We start from the raw sequence: 17465 nt of genomic DNA, 5'->3' as shown, positions 1-17465 counted from the left end.
TGTCTGCTACTCATCCTCTCTGGAAGCAGTCAGGGTGGACTTGTGCGTTTTGTACATGTTGACTTTGCTTCTGTTAAAGAAATAATGACACAGTGTAACGTGTCGTGTGTTGCACATCTGAAGTGGCAACAAAGGTAGGAGCAGATTATTGTGTATCATGAATATGTTGGTAAACAACTTTGTGGTATATTCAAAAAAGGATAATTTCAGTGTTGTGTAACATTTGCAGACTTAATTTGTTATTGTCTTTAGAGTTAATCTCCTATCAATCACTGTGTAGTAACAAAAGATCATGTGATTGGCTACAACTGTAACACCTGTCTCAAAGAGGCCACACCCCTCTTTCATGGATAAAGACGGAAACTGTCCAAAAAGACAAAATAATGTGAGCGGGGATGATGCTTTTTAACATTCAATTTAATTCAACTTTATTTATATAGCACCAAATCACAACAAACAGTTACCTCAAGGTTCTTTATATTGTGGGTAAAGACCCTCCAATAATACAGAGAAAACCCAACAGTCCAAACGACCCCCTATGAGCAGCACTTGGTGACAGTGGGAAGGAAAAACTCCCTTTAACAGGAAGAAACCTCCAGCAGAACCAGGCTCGGGGGGGATGGGGGGGGGGTCATCTGCTGAGGGGGGAGAGAGACAGGACAAAAGACATGCTGTGGAAGGCAGACATAGATTAATAATAATTAATGATTAAATGCCGAATGGGGTATAAACAAAGTAAATAAGGTGAAAGAAAAGAAACAGTGCATCATGGGAACCCCCCAGCAGCCTAGGCCTATAACATGGGAGCTGCAGTATGGAGGTCATTTCCTGCCAAAAGGTTTCACACAAATAAAACCGGTTTTACAAACATATTTTACAAACTGTCCTCGAATACAAAACAATTCCACTCCTCCGCGGTAAGTTTCTGCCAAAAGTCACGTGATACCTTAGCCGGAATTAGCCAACCCCCACCCCCCTCGACAGCAGGGAATTGTTTTATTTTTTATTTGTTTTATTTGTGTGAAACCTTTCGGCAGGAAATGACCTCCGTACTGCGGTCTTTGTCGCTTTTGTGTTGACTTCATGTTTCAGCTGTTTTGTTGCACAGCTTCATTGCCGCAACAACACAAACCATCAAAACATGCACAACAGCTGCAGCTATTAAACATGTTTAAACATGTTTGCTGTGAGTCTGGGCTGCTCTTATAGATGCACTGCGACAATAAGATGCAGGTTTAAGTCAAAGCACAGCTCTGCAGCCTGCATCAAGAACCCCGACCCACAGTCAGGTACGACTAGAACCATCCTTCATTTCCCTCTTTTCCCTGTTTGCTGTTTCCCTGATCGCACTGATCAGTGTTCTGGAAACATCCGTCACATGTTGCATAATAACGTGTGGGTCACAGGCCACCGCCATGACCCAGGCTAGATAAAATCCAGGAAGGTTCGGATTAAGCAAATATGTTACAGAGGCTGCAGCCCATAAACACAGAGAAGAGACTTCAGTTGTAATTTTATGAAATGGTGAAAACTGATGATATGAAAAGATTTCCAGGGGAAGAGTGTCAGCCAGATGTGATTTAGAGAACTGATGGTCTCTGAAAGTGATTGATGCAGGAGGGCCTGTTGCTGCACATGAATGTGGAGGAAGGATGCTCTCCTTTACTCAATTAGAGGCGATTACAGGCGTCCAGCATTAAAAAATTAGTAATGTTGGAGCATAAAAAGGAAAATGATCTACGCTTTATGCAGAGATGCATAAACTCAGCGGTGGGATTTGCAGCGTTTTCGCCCGCTGCCGCCGCGCTGTCGGACCCTCGCTGTGGCCCCAGCTCCGCTGTGACGCACGGAGGTGGTCTCCCTGTGCGTGAGACCGACTGTTCTCTTTTACTGCTCCTCCACAAACGTATCGGTGCCGTTAAAGGTTTGTGGTATGGTTCTGGTTAGTGATGTAAGAGGGGTGTGATGGCACAGCCCTCAGCCTCCACCAATGGAATTATGGGCCGGGCTCAACTCCCATTTTCGGGGCTCTTGCTATAAAGCCGGGCTCATACATCCTGGCTTCTATTGTTTAATTTGCCTGAGAGTGATTAAACTGCGCTGCTGGATCAATCATGAGGCAAGTAAACATTTTTATTTTGCCTTTTTAAAGCTCTATAATTTTATTAAATGGGCTGAAATAAAATGACGTATGGACTGAATTAATTGCACGTTTTCAAAGATTTTTAAGGCTCACTCTTATTATTGATGCACAACTTTATGTTTTAATGCAACCACTCAGGTTCTTCATAGACCGATGAATGAGTTATGAATGACGCATTCACGGATGAAGATAAAATGCTCGTTTCCTCCAAGCTTGAATAGAAGAGCCTTTGAATGATGAATGAAAATGTAACCAAGCAGATGTTGATGAGAGGAAATTATTCAGGCAAATAAATCCTTTCCTTTTCTTTCTTTTACCTAAAAAATTTAAAATCCACCTCCATCACACGATGTGTGTTGGCTGTCGCTGGAAGATTTTTAGTATTTTATTTCTAATTGAATTTGACATGATGCGAACAGAAAAACGAGTCACAGTCAGGAGGGAAGAACAGTAACAGTAACACCAAAGTTTTATTTTTTCGATGAGTCTGAGATGACGGAGCCGCGCACGCTGGAGGAAAAGACAACACTAGACAAATAAATCAATTAAAAACGAAATTAAACAATTTATTATTTATTTATTAGTTTATTTATAAAGAGCTATTAAAAGCATCAACACAATAATAAAAAGACAAAGGCCCAGATTAAATGCTTTAATTTATTTAATGACGCTCAACCTCTGTCCACACTAAAAACAGTTTCAGATATTAAAACATTTTTGGAGAAATAATCGGGATAAATACAAAAGAAAATTTTTAAGTAGAACCATTAAATGCTTAAAAATAGAAGTAAACGAAGCTCCTAATTAATTAATTAATTAATTAATTAATGTAACATTTTCATATTAATTGTTTACTTTAATTTAATTTTACACACTTTTATATACTGAATTTTAACTTTATATTTGTGTTTATGCATTATTAGCTATGCCCCCCACCATTCCATACAAACCTCACTGCGGGGGGGCATAGATAAATAAATAAATAAATACAGTGCACATGAATCAGTGATGATGTTTCTGTATTGACTTTTATTTATTTTATATCTTTGCATTAATTTCCCAGTTTACTTATTTTAGAAAATGATACACTAAATAAATAAATAATAGCAACGTGAATAAATCTGGGATTTAATAACAGATCCAGAAGCTGTTTGTCGATTTTTTTTTCTTAAATCCAATTTTAATTTAATCATTCATTAACTACAGATTTACAGTATAGATACGAGTCTTTGCACTCATTACAGTATTTTGAAAGGATGAAGTTTGTTGCGTTTCACGAATTGAATATGAAGTTAATATCTGGGAGTGTAAAGTACAGCATATTATGAGGTTGAGCTGCATTAAATGAGGCGCTGCGGTCTGTGGGACTCACTGTCCAGCATCCTTTTCAGTTCCAGGATGGACAGCAAGTCTTACTTGGTTCAGATGAACGGGAATGGCGTTCACGGCAAAGCCCTGAATGGAAACGGAGTCAACAGAAAGGCGCTGCACGGGAATGGCATCCACCACGTCAACATCAACGGCACCTTGTATCCGACCAAAATGAAGAGTCGCCGGCAGAGGTGGGAGGTGAAGCCTTCGGAGATGGCTAACAACACGCTGAACCCCATCAGGGCCATCGTGGATGGGATGAAGCTCACCCCGAACCCCGACAAGCCCATGATCGCACTTTCCATAGGTGGGGCATAAACTGGGGACTTGAAATTTACTTTAAACCCTTTTGTTGCACAGATATTTATAAACTCCATATCATGTTTGCTTGTTCATGCTGGTTCTTTGCTTTTTCTAACTGCTGATTACCATCACTCTTTCTGCTCAGGGGATCCCACTGTGTTTGGAAACCTGCCCGCAGATGATGCAGTTCTTCAGGCCATGAAAGATGCCATAGACTCCCAAAAATACAACGGCTATGCGCCCTCTGTCGGTGAGTGAGTGAAACGACATGAAAACAAATATACATATGTTTTTTCAAGCCAGACGGAGAATCCTGTAGAAAATCTGCAGTAATGGATCCTTTCTCTGTGCACACTGACAGGTTACCTGAAGAGTCGGCAGGCGGTGGCAAACTTTTACAGCTGCCCCGAGGCTCCAATAGAGGCAGAGGTGCTCCCTCCTCACACACATATCACCCTCACTCTGCTCCTGAATCTCAATCACACCATTACTGCAAACTCAGCAGTGCATCCTGATATCAGCCTGGATTTGTGCTTTTCTCCAAACTAAAGCGGACCTGCTCTCTCTTTCAGGATGTGATTCTGACCAGTGGCTGCAGTCAGGCCATTGACCTGGCGATCAGTGTCTTATGCAACCCAGGGGACAACATCCTGGTGCCATGCCCTGGCTTTTCTTTATATAAAACTCTGGCTGTTTCCATGGGCATCGAGGTCAAACTCTACAACCTGCTGGTAAGTGTGGGTTTGGGGACAGCTGGGTAGTTTACAGATGTGTCTTATTTAATGCTGACCTGAGGGGTAAATTCTTTGGGGCTGGGACTGTGGTCATTATGACATTTTGTACTCATATGTTCAAGTACATCAAGAATGGATAAACTTAAACAGATGTTCCACACTCAGCGCTCATGAAGCACATAAGATGCAGAGACAGCATATCTGTGAATTTGTCCCTGAAACACTGACTGACCTCAGCACAGTTTGGGAGCGTCTCATGTGAATGAAGCTGGTGATGGTGGGAGGACGTGGAAACATCATCACTGATATTTATTTATGTTTTCTGGAGCACATTTATTTCCTGTTCAGTAGGTTCATTTATATCACAGAATCACATTTATGAGCATCTAATTTGTAAAGCAACTAAAGCTGATGCAATAAGTTTTTACTGAAATGAACGTGAGTTTGAAGTGGCATAAAAATAACAGAGAACAGTGAAGTAATAGTAATAAAAACTCATTGCACCTGTGGAACTTTTTACAGCTTTATTCTGCATCTCCCTGCAACACGTCATCAGTGAAACCTCTGTCCCTGAACATCATTAGTGCATAAATATGTATTATTGTAATCTTGATATGCTTTTGTTCACAGCCAGAGAAATCGTGGGAGGTTGACCTGCAGCACATGGAGAGCCTGATTGATGAGAGGACATCCTGTCTTATTGTCACCAACCCATCCAACCCGTGTGGCTCCGTTTTCAGCAAGGAGCACCTACAGGAGATCCTCAAAGGTCGGCTGCTCTCCTGGCCCCGAACGGCAAAGAATTCCAGTTCTGCTTTTAATTCAAATCAAACACATAACGTCTCTGAATCAGTCCCATTCTTCTTTTGTCCAGTGGCCTCCAGCCACTGTGTTCCCATCCTGGCTGATGAGATCTACAGTGATATGGTGAGTGCAGCATGTCAACACAAATCTCAGCAGGTGGGCTTGGCTTTGTGTAACACCAGCGAAGCACTTTTTTAAACATAGTGACAGTAGAGGTTTGCCTTGGTTCTGCATGTGGGGAACCACTTCCTGTTAGTATGAGTTACAGCACAAACTAAACCAGTTTCCTTTAAAGATTTCAGCTTTGGTTAAATGGAATAAAGTTAGAACTGATTTTTGTTGTAATAAACAGAATTACATCATCGGCGTATAGTGACAGTTCAGTCTACACTGAGTCTGTCCCACTGTTACTGTTTACAGATGTGGGTGTGATCGTACAGCTATTGCAAAAGGTTTGATTGCTTTTTTGAACAGCAGTGGAAACAGAGGAAAATGACACTGTGAAATATTCTATTAGATTTCTAACTTTTCCAACACATTAAACCTACAGAAGCCTATTCTGCATCTGAGGATAGCAGGGCGCTATCTAAAATCGCTTTATAATATTTAGTACCCATTACATTAGAAGCAGGCAGCCCAGTGGTGTGGTGTTTAGCACTGTTGCCTCACAGCAAGAAGGCCCTGGGTTCAAATCCCCATCTGGCCTGTGCCCTTTTCTCCCTGTGTCTGCGTGGGTTCTCCCCAGGTGCTTTGGTTTCCTCCCACAATCCAAAGATGTGGAGTTAGGTTAACTGGTGATGCTAAATTGCCCATAGATGAAAATTGTATTATATGAAATATGTATTAGCCCTGTGACAGGCTGTAGACCTGCCCAGGGTTACCCTACCCTGTCATGGATTAGCAGAAGAAAATAGAGTGTTATAAACCCTGCCTTCCACTGGTCGTTATTGCATCTCTTTCTAAAATGTTGCATAATATTTTACTTTAAACAAGCTTATTGTCCTCATATTTGTTAAAATGTTTAATTAGAGTCAAAATTCTTGTTGTGAATTCTCTTTGAAGTTGTCAGTAACATTTTTATAGAATCAAGTATGAAGATGGTAACTTCAAATGCTGGTTACATATGCTGTTACAACATGAGCGCGTTTGGGACAAAGACTTGGCATCTGTGTCAGCCTGGGAACATCTGTACTGGTCAAAGTTTAGTTGAAGGTCATGCAAATATGTGCACAGATACACACAAACAGACACACTCTTTGCCAGCATTCATTTTGTTTGTCAGCTTACAGAAATGAGGCAACAGCACAGGAATTTTCCACTGACATGAATTCAGACTTTGATTCATAAATGACATTTTAGTTCTACATGATTATTCAGTCTCCTCCATTTAAAGAAACTCTGGAGTTGAGATGAAGCTTTGTTAGCTCACAGAGAAACACTGAGGACTCGTGTCGCAGCTGTTTTGCTCTCTGTTTGATGATATTAGCCTCAAAGAGGAACTTTCGAAGGGTTATGTTGTGTTGTGGGGGCTGTTTATGACTGTAACAGTTTATTGGTGGGGTTACTGGGTGCATCCACAAACCGCCTCAGCCCCACTGGACCATTCCACATTGAATATACGCAGAGCAGAATGACTTTGCACTTTTCTGGCTGCATGTGTTTGCAATTACTGCAGCTGTCTGGTTTTGTTACAGCAGAAACTGGGGAGTAAGGGGGCGTGCGGTGGGTGGAGAGCTGGTTGGGGTGCACTGGTGAGGCCTGTAATTCAGTGAGTGGAGGATCGGGGTGTCTGTGAACTGCACGGCCCACTGAGTTTCAGTCAGTGGGTCAGAGCCACTGTTCCTCACCTCTGTGTGCCCTTCAGAGATAAATAGTTTTTATGGGGCACATCTGCACAGTCAGCATGCTCTCTGTGCACGTTTGACCTGTATATGAGTCAGTGTTATAAACCAGGAACACAATAACCCATACATTTACTCCATGTTATCCATCCAGCCTTTTATTACATCAGAGCTCTGCATGTGGATCAGAGCTTTACAGCCATCCTCCTCTTACTTAATTCATGCTCGAGTTAAGAGGAGAGGCATTTCAGACCACGTTGTGCCAAAAATGCTTTGAAGTGGTGCGTTATACAAGCACATTTGTGCTGCTGTTATGTCACTCATCTCATTCTGGCCAATAGGATGCGGGGCAGTGTCCTGCTCCACGTCACGCAGCTTTAATGAGAACCAGCTTTCCGTGGGGGAAACATTTCTCTGTGGTTAACTCGGCCTCAGCCTCCCTGAACTCTTTAACTCTCTTTGTTTCTCTCTTCAGAGTCAAACGAGTTTTTCTTTATTCCTGTGGAGAGCTCAGAGCTACAGTACAGCAGCTCCCGCTCCACCCTGTCAGCTTAATGTGGGAGGCTTTCACAAAAAATACCATACAGGATCCAACTTAATGTCTATGTCCAAGTCATCCAGAAACCCCCCGGGGCCCACCCAACCTTAAGCCTTCACTCTAATCAGAACAAGGATGGGTGGCTCAGTGGGTGAGCCACATGTCTGTGGTGCAGGTGGCTCAGGTTTACGTCCAGCCTGCAGCCCGTTCCTGTCTCTCCACACTGATGACGATGGTGTTCATTAACGTTGTTTTGAACTTATCTGTGACTAATGTAAATATGAACCTGCTGCATGTGTTTTAATAACTGGGGTCAGAGTAAGAACCGTTCTGCTGCCCTTCACATGAAACCACTGGGTGCTGTTTAGCTGCTGTTCGTGAACAGTGAGCTGGAATCCATGAAACCTCATCCCAAACCCAAACTTTACTCAGAGGGATTCAAAGGCTTTAAGAAGGCAGTTGGTGGGAGAATCCCAGCTGACTGGTTTTTGCCTCAGCTGAAACATTTTGTGAACATGCATTCGTCTCTCTTCATGTCACCTGGCATGAATTCAGGTCAGTGGATGGAAGATCAGTTCTATTTTGACTGAAGTGTTATGAGTAATAATTGCACTCAGTATTGAGCTGCTACATTTCAAACACTGGAACAAATGAGACAAACATCAAAGCCTTTAAAGGGAATCACAGAGCTCAGTAAATGGGAAACGGCCCATATAAAATTCAGGAATCTTTATAGGCAGTAAAAAACCTGAAGCCCGCTTCCACTCATCATTTAATTTCTTTATTTTTCCTTTAGGTTTTCCCAGGCTGCAGCTCTCCTTCAGTGGCATCTCTCAGCAGTGACATTCCCATCCTTTCCTGTGGAGGGCTGGCTAAACGCTGGCTGGTCCCTGGTTGGAGGATGGGATGGATCCTCATCCATGACAGGAATGACATATTTGGATCCCAGGTATGGCCCCCATTTTTGCATTGTTTCAAAAGAGAGAGAACAGTTAGACCTGAGTAGATAAACCAGAGCTCCTGTTACCAGGAATACACAGAAATCCTGTGAATGGCATTCAGCATGCCTCACACCTCTGCTGTCAATACGTCAACAATGACATTTCTAATGTTTTTAACAAAAAAGTGTCTCAGGTTGAATGATGAAAAATGTTACCAGCGTTCTAAATGACAGTTTGACCTGATGGGGGCAGTGCCGACTCACTATTTCAGCCCCAGACACAGTGACACATTTACCTGACTCTCACGCTTCTCCGCTCCAGATTCGACAGGGTCTGGTAAAACTGAGCCAGCGTATTCTGGGAGCCTGCAGCATCGTCCAGGGGGCGCTGGAGAGCATCCTCAACAACACTCCTCAAAGCTTCTACAGCGAGACCATCAGCTTTCTCAAGGTGACAGCGGGGCCAAACCAGAGGGAAAACGTGTCCCATCTTTATGATTTACAGGAGTTTGTATAGTGCCAGCTGACCCCTACCCCAGCTACAGCAGAGATACTTCATGTTGTAATATATACTGTGGTGTGTTTGACAGAAACCTTCAGAATATACTTTACATATATAACTTGAATACTGTGCTTTTTTTTGCCAGTTTTATGATATTTCAGCCTCTTTAATTTTGGGGCTGTAGTTTCAGCTGAAGTTTAACTTCTTTAGAGTCGATTCAATGTCAACAACATTCACTTAAAACCAGTAAAGTTTCCAAAATGATTCAGGAAGTGGAATTCTATCCTACACAAAATCAAAATATTCAATATTAAAATATCTATTTTTTAGTTAGCATAAAACGTGTATTTCTCTGCTACTTTTCCTGTCCAGCTGATGTGGACTTTTAACATTTTTTTCTTGTATCTTCAGACTGAATGGTTTCTCTCTTTTACTTCCTCAGTCCAACTCAGAGATCTGCTTCAGCGAGCTGTCCACGGTCCCCGGCCTGAACCCCGTCATGCCTTCAGGAGCCATGTACATCATGGTCAGTATTTGCAGTTCACTCCAAATTTTGTGTCAGGATGGATTTACAGCAGGCACGGTGAATTTTTATGGAATCCCTCCCACATCAGCCTGTCAGATAAAGATAGACACTGTGTGTGCACACTGTCTACAAGCAGCTCAGCCTGAACATCGAGCACCATCAGTGGACAGATGTCCTCGTACTACTAAAGTCTGAGCCTGTCCATACAGACCAACTAGACACATTAACCCCAGTAATCCATACAGTGAGACACACGTGGTGTTCAGAAGACACTTTTTTGCCTCATTGGTTCAGAGTCTTTTAAATAATTACATACAGTTTAAATCCTGTTTTGCTGACTCCGAGCAGGGCGCCATAGTTTGTATCTCCTGCTGCCCATAACATATGGTCTGATTGATGGGGTGCTGCTGAGATGGTGGCACCACCAGCAGGTTCTCCATCACTGCAGAGGATTTCTGAAGCTCTGTCAGAGTGACTGTTGGGTGCTTGGTCACCCTGATCGAGGACCTGCTTGCTTGGTTACTGCATTTAACCGGACTGGCAGATGTAGTAAGTTATGCACAGCTGAAGCCACTGAGCTCCTGGAGGCACTCTTGGATCGGTGCTTCATCGTGGTTTTATCACAGAGATCTACTTCATGGCTTTGTGTGTTTGTCCTCACATGAAATATAAAATGTGGGATGTAAACAGGTGTGAGTCATTCTCAACTCTGTCCAGTCAAATCAAGTTTCAGATGCATCTCCAGGATGATTCAGGCAAACAGGAAGCAGCTGAGAACAAGGTGGAGCTACAGCAAAGGGTCTGAATACTTATGTAAATGAGAGATTTTCATTCTTGCTTTCTTGTTGTAAGTTAGTGATTGGTGGGTAAATGAAATCCTTCAGTTTAAAAATCAAACCACAGCACTAATGAAGCGTGCACACAGTAAAGTCTGAATGAAATGCAGCGTTCAGAGTTCGAAGGTTGGACTAAGAGGGAATGGTGTGTTTCCATCTTTCAGGTTGGGATTGACATGGATCACTTCCCAGACTTTAAGAACGACGTGGACTTCACTGAACGTCTGGTGACCGAGCAGTCGGTCTTCTGTCTGCCTGCTTCGGTGAGACGCCGTCACCTTTCCTCTCACCGCTGATCCTTTTGTCCTCACGTTACTGAACTCCATCCTTTCTGTCCTCGTGCAGGCGTTCGAGTATGCCAACTTCTTCCGCATCGTGGTGACAGTGCCAGAGGAGATGATGCTGGAGGCTTGTGCTCGGATCAGGGAGTTCTGCCAGCGCTACTATCGGCCCCGCAGCTGTGACAGCAATGACCTGGACCAGTGATGCTGTGGAGCTGTGCCCGTCTCACGGCTCTCAGCTTCACTTTTAAAAAGCTGCCGTGGCAGCAAAAAGCATGTGGCAGCAGATCTGATGGTGTAATTTTGGATGTAAACTCTAAGAAATGAACAAACGCGATATTTATATTTTATACTGATGACTTGCATTAACCTGTACTTGTGTATTTATAGACGTTGTGTAGCAACTCTTTGATATAATCTGCAGATACACAAAGCAAACATACGCTGGCTTATTTGTTAGCTTATCCTGATCTATAAGTAGAGCAAGGGAATGTGTTTGAATATTCATTTTTATATATTTTATAATCTCCTGCATATGCTGTGTAAATCTGCACGAGCATCTTTATCATAACTCTCTGTACTTTAAAATGGTAACTGTGTAACTGCATCCATCATCTAGACGGATGGATAAAGTATAAATGTGTATCTTCAGACAACCTTTTGCTTTGTGGTATCGTTAATAGTGAACTAATAAACTGTGCTGATATAACTCGTGTTGATATAAGAAAAAGTTACTGACCTGGACTCTTCATGTTAAAGTACGTTTCAGGCACAAAGACATAAATATGTCATATAAAAGAAAAAAAAACAGAACAAAGTATAAATGGAAACAAAAGAGTAGCAGATTAAGTAAATAATAGAAAACAGATAAATGCCGTACTGTGCAAAAGTCTTAAGCCACCCCTCATTTCTTTATATTTTGATGGGAAAAAGGTGCAGAGATTTATTAAAGTATGAGTGTAAATACACCAAGTGAGGCAAAAACAGAGTTTGTATCATTCTAACTCCTCCTGAACCCTCTGAGGCAGCTTTCTTTAAGCAGGAACAGTTCTCCAGGGTTCTTGAAGGACATTCAAAGCTCTTCTTTGGATGTTTCTGCCTTTGGTTCTGTTCTCTGTCAGGATGATCCCACACTGCTTCAGTAACGTTGAGGTCTGGGGAGGCTGATCCATGACTGACATTGTTCCTCTGTGTATTTTACTATCCAGGGATGCTTTTTCCTGCACTGCCAGTGTGTTTGGGATCATTGTGATCTGAATGTATTTTTCTACGTTCATGATTCCATCAATGTTGATGAGCTCTCCAACACCACTGGCTGAGCTGCAGCCCAAACCATGACAGAGCCTCCACCGTGCTTTACGGACGGCTGCAGACACTGTTGGACCTCCTCTGATGATTTGAACCACAAATATCCAATTTGGATCCATCGCTCCATCAGACCTGCTGCCACTGATGATCAGTCCAGTCCTTGTGTGATGTGGCAGACCTCAGCCTTCCTGACAGCCGCCCTTTCACTGAGAGCATTTCTGATGAGGCTTCAGTGAACAGTAGCTGGATCAGCTGAAGGTCCAGATGCAGCTCTCAGGTGCTGCTCTGTCAGGTCACTGCTGAATTTTTCCTGTTTCTTAAGGACAGGACTTTCAGATGCTGTTTACCTGGTAGAGATCGTCTTCTGGGCCTGATCCTTCTTTTGTCTTCACTTGTTTCCTCATTTTTTTAAGTACCCTCTGCACAGCACGCTGAGAAATGCCACATTTTCAGCTAGCAGCTCTTCTGGAACCAGCTTGTTGGTTATCGTTAGCATTTCGCATGGATTCAACTAAAGAAATGGGAACAAATGATATTTTTGCAGCAGGAAACAAAGTACCCAAAGATCAGCCTGGTTCTTTGCTGTACGTATGGACACAACATGAGTTCATCCCTTGAGATAGCTGCTTTTTTATGCTTGAATAATTCACATTTAATGTTAAGTGGCTTAAAAACAAAGAAAAACTATCTTCTGAAAATGGTCAGGCCCAAAGACACAAAGTGAGTGAAAAAGCAGCCAAAGAAAAACTCTGAAGGACCCTCAGTCGTCTTGGCCCGGACTATAAATGAGATTTTAAATCTCGATGGGATTTTCCTGATGAAATAAAAAAACAAAGAAAGCTGGAGAACTGTTGCTCAAGTCTGCCTTCAAAAACATTAAAACAAAGTCTGGCTGCTTGGAAGCAAAATATAAAGAAATGAGGGGTGGCTCAAGACTTTTGCACTACTGCAGTGTCTTTAAAGCTGTGTACAGTTAATCAACAACAGTCACTACATGACAGAAACACACATTTACATATAATAATATAATTTATACAATTATCCAACAAAGAAAGATGTTAAAATGAGGTTTTAATAGTTCTCCACTCGTCCTTGAGTTGGTGCTTAGAACACAGTTAATATTTAAATCCATTTTCTTCCACTGATCCTTTTCAGGGTGACGGGGAAACATGCAGGTCCAGGAGCTGAGTTTTCTCCCTGGATTAAAATATTTTTGAACATTAATTATCTAACAGGTGAGCTCATTTTAATGCAAAATGAGCTCACCTGTTAGATAATTATTATGTCTCATGTTTAACCTGCGCTGAGACGTGAGGGCCGGCCGGGGTTTGAAAATGATATGCAGGGAGTCAGACTACCTTCAAGCGCTTTACAGTCTTTAAACCTGCTTCACTGAAGCTGACCTGAAACCAGCCTTCAGACTATCAGAACATTAACGCCGGACAAGTGCTGGTAATAATCAGCTGGTCTGTGGCGCCTCCTACTGGACAGTGGCATACTTCCTTTCCAAGCAGCTCTGTGCAGGATTGTCTGCAGCATTGGCTCCCAAAGTCAGGACTGCTGAAGCCAGGCCAGAACAGAAGTGTATTTAAAAACCACCGCGAGTCCTCCTCCAGTTGAATATTAATCTTTGGAGATTAATTTTTTGGGATGCATTGCTGTTTCAGCCCCATATACACGAGCCTGCTGAAAAACAATGAATTTTAATTCAATTCAATTCAATTTATTAATATGATGCACATTTTAAAATTGTCATGTCCATGACATTGAGGAGGGTGAGACAAGTACCAGTGCATGTCATATCCAATTTGGAGGGCACAGGCTTTTCAGGAAATGTGTGATTTAGCGTGTTTGACCTGCTTTTGGACACGCTGGACTATTTTCATCCAAAATGCGCCTAATTACAGAGTAGTAAATAAGCCATTTGTAATTATATATTATGAGGCATACAGAATTATTGAGTATCAATGCAGTAATATAAAATACAAGTGCTACAATAAGTGTCCTAAATATGTCATTACACTATTATACCACAAAATGGCACGTGGCACCCCAAGATCACAAATGACAAGTAAAAGAAAGGTCTACTCGTCTATCCACACAACCTGACCACAGTGTGAAAACAATCTTAAAAACAGTGTGGCTGTAGTTCTGCTGATCAGAAGGTTTGTGGTTTGATTGCTGGCTGCTCCAGTCTGCATGCCAGAGTATCCTTGGGTAAGAGCCTGAACCCCAAGTTGCTCTCTGATGTGTTCACTGGAGTGTGAATGGTAGATTAAAAGCATTCAGATCTAGCTTGTATGAATGGGTGAATGAAGACGTGTTGTATAAAGTGCTTTGAGTGCTCAGGTAGAGTAGAAAAGCACTAGATACGCTGCCTGGCCCCAAAAAAAAAAAAAGTCGCCACCTGGATTTAACTAAGCAAACAGGTACGAGCCTCCAATGGGATAATTACTGCATGGGCGATTATCTTTCAGCTGGCAGCAAGTTATTTAACCCCAACTGGTGCAATGAGTTGCTTCTCATTTCTGAAACATGTCCAAAGACACATCGCGTGGTCGTGGAAGAGATGTCAGTCTGTTTGAGAAGGGTCAAATCATCAGCTGCATCAAGCAGAGAAAACATCTGAGGAGATGCAGAAACTACTAAAACTGGGTTAAGAACTGTCCAACGCATTACTAAAAACCAGGAGGATAGTGGGGACCCATCGTCTTCCAGCAAGAAATGTGGCCGGAAAAAGATCCTGAATGATCGGCGATCACTTAAACGTTTGGTGAAATCAAATCGAAGAAAAACAGCAGCAACACTCAGAGCTGTGTTTAATAGTGAAAGTAAGAGCATTTCCACACACACAATGAGAAGGTAACTCAGGGGATTGGGACTGAACAGCTGTGCAGCCTTAAGAAAAGCACTAATCAGTGAGGCTAACCAGAAAAAAAGGCTTCAGTTTGCATAAAGAGGGAGCATAAAGATTGGACTCTGGAGCGATGGGAGAAGGTCATGTGGTCTGATGAGTCCAGATTTACCTGTTCCAGAGTGATGGGCGCATCAGGGTAAGAAGAGAGGCAGGTGAAGTGATGCTCCCATCATGCCGAGTGCCTCCTGTACAAGCCTGTGGGGGCAGTGCTGTGACCTGGGGTTGCTGCAGTTGGTCAGGTTTAGGTTCAGCAACACTCCATTTAAGGGGAATAAACAGGCTTTCCAATATTGTCAAGAAGTATTGTTGCAACAAAGAAATAATCCACCAAACACAAATGTCTTTACTTTCTGTGCTAAGCTTTATATTTGTTTCCTTCAGATTTATATAGTCACTCTTAAAGCTTCAAACTCATGGACTATACTAGCTACAATAACTCACTATAAAAAGTTAATAAAGCCATGGAGCTTTATATATATATAAAAAAAAAAAAAAAAAAAAAAAGAGGAAACAGCTTCCAGGTTTCAAAAGCCCCAAACCTGCATTCTTTGAGCGTCCAGCAGAGGGCGACTGCACTGGTTACAAAATACCTTCTGTATAGAAGTTTGAGGAAACCGCCTCAGCTCCCCGTCTCTGTGTAAACACTCTCCTCATCGCTACTTTCAGGACACACTGAATAAAACATTAATTTTATCCATCCATTCGCTTCCGCACATCCTGTTAAGAGTGGGGGGGGGGGGGGGGGGGGGGGGGGGGGGGGGCTGGAGCCTATCCCAGCTGTCATAGGGCGAGAGGCAGGGTACACCCTGTTGCAGGGCCAACACAGAGGGACAGATGACCTTTCACACTCACGCTCTCATTCACACCTATGGGCAATTTAGATTAGCCAATTAACCTAACCCCAGTAAGTGCATGTCTTTGGCATGTGGGAGGAAACCGGAACACCCGGAGTAAACCCACGCAAGCATGGGGAGAACATGCAAACTCCACACAGAGAGAGGGAGAGGCCTGGGCCAAGGTGGAATCGAACCCAGGCCCTCCAGATGGTATTCTAACTGTGAGGCAGCAGTGCTAACCACTACGCCACCGTGCTGCCCACATTAATTTCATTTGGTTCTTATTAAGATCCCACCGTGACAGAGAGCAGGATTGTGTGTGTTTGGGTCTGTTCATGTGCTTTCACGTTATAAATGAACAGAATGAAACCAGCCTTGGCCCTTACACTGGTCTGCTTGCTGAGCACCAACAGACACTCATCAGTAGAGTTTATTAGAGTTGTTTGGGAAAGAAAAGACGTAATTGAAGCACGTCACTGTTTCACAAAGACTTTTCGTTGGTCTTCAGGTCAGAGTGGTTCTTCTTCTCCGAGACCAAACAGAGGGACAGTCACCTGGACCTGAGTCACCGCTGCTGAGAGGTTTCTGCACACTAACCTGCCTCCATCTTACCTGATAATCAAACTGTTATTTTACATGTTGGTCCCACAGCTTCAGTCACTGTATTCTTAACCTTCTCCAGCAGACACTGTCATTTCTGCAGCTTCAGCTCTGTTCCTGAAACTCAAGCTGAAGCTGAGCCTTTGAGCAGAAAGTCAGCAGCACTGATGCTGCTGCTCTCTTCACGATGCACACTGAGGAGCTGCTGGATGTTCCTGACATTCATCAGAACAAGAAACATGAATATGAACTGTGATAGAAAAACACGGCTCTTCCTCTGAGGCCTCCCTCGTGCATGTCTGAGGGCTCAGTTCTTCCTTTAAATACCAGTTTCTGAATGGCATCAAACTGACTCTCCATGCAGATCACACTGTGGTCTATTCTGTGCAAAAAGCAGCCTGTTCTCAATTTGAGTGCATTGATTTTAAAGGAGTCGATGTTCACGTTCTGCTCAGTCAGGACTCTGGAGTACTGAGACAATGGGTTTGAATAAAGATCTTTATTATTTTAATCTGTTCAGAAAATATACTTACAGCCTGTCGTGTTACACTTTTGTGAAAGTGGTATCCAGGCGTTTGTTTAATAACTAATGACATATTCTGCTTCACACTCTAAATATCAGCTTTAAAAAGCAGTAAATATTCAGCGGTGCTGAGCCATCTGTGTTCACCCAAAGACAAACCCGCAGCAGCCACGTGCTTTAACATCAGTGCTGAGAGATCAGCCTAGTTGTGCCTGAAGAGCTTGATCCCCATCCAGCTCCACAGGTGGAAGAAGACATAGACAGGGATGGTGACCGGCAGCAGCAGGCTGTAGAAGCACAGACTGCTGCTGCTGGTGCAGCCCTGAGGGAAGTTCTCATCCACCGCTGCAGAGTAGAACAAACCGAAGAGGGACACTATGGGGACCAGTCCCACCATCACAGAGAGAGACAGCATGTTTGCAGATGGGGTCTGATGTAATGTACCGCTGGATGGTGATGGGT

General features: G+C 42.9%; 2 protein-coding genes across 3 annotated transcripts; one reads left to right on the top strand and one right to left on the bottom strand.

Moving 5' to 3' along the window:
- Positions 1-2: 2 nt before the first annotated feature.
- On the top strand, positions 3-11533 carry tat (tyrosine aminotransferase). Of its 2 annotated transcripts, none has more exons than XM_030730969.1 (12): positions 3-134; positions 3535-3821; positions 3963-4067; positions 4179-4246; positions 4390-4548; positions 5182-5320; positions 5426-5478; positions 8531-8683; positions 8997-9125; positions 9619-9702; positions 10703-10801; positions 10884-11533. In XM_030730969.1, the coding sequence occupies exons 1-12, from the start codon at positions 85-87 to the stop codon at positions 11022-11024; spliced, it is 1467 nt and encodes a 488-aa protein (XP_030586829.1). In that variant the 5' UTR covers positions 3-84; the 3' UTR covers positions 11025-11533. The 2 variants fall into 2 exon arrangements, with proteins under 2 accessions (XP_030586829.1, XP_030586830.1); XM_030730970.1 differs by lacking the exon at positions 3-134 and adding an exon at positions 1976-2119 and having other exon boundaries at positions 10884-11532.
- A 5434-nt stretch (positions 11534-16967) lies between these two features.
- Positions 16968-17453, bottom strand: LOC115781681 (phosphatidylinositol N-acetylglucosaminyltransferase subunit Y). The gene has a single exon (XM_030731479.1). It carries the CDS (start codon positions 17416-17418, stop codon positions 17206-17208), a length of 213 nt encoding a protein of 70 aa, XP_030587339.1. The 5' UTR covers positions 17419-17453; the 3' UTR covers positions 16968-17205.
- Between the last annotated feature and the right edge of the window lie 12 nt (positions 17454-17465).

Source organism: Archocentrus centrarchus, chromosome 6 (assembly GCF_007364275.1).
Source record: "Archocentrus centrarchus isolate MPI-CPG fArcCen1 chromosome 6, fArcCen1, whole genome shotgun sequence".
NCBI lineage: Eukaryota > Metazoa > Chordata > Actinopteri > Cichliformes > Cichlidae > Archocentrus > Archocentrus centrarchus.
The sequence above is the reverse complement of the archived record's forward strand: the minus strand, read 5'-3'. Positions and strand labels throughout refer to the sequence as shown.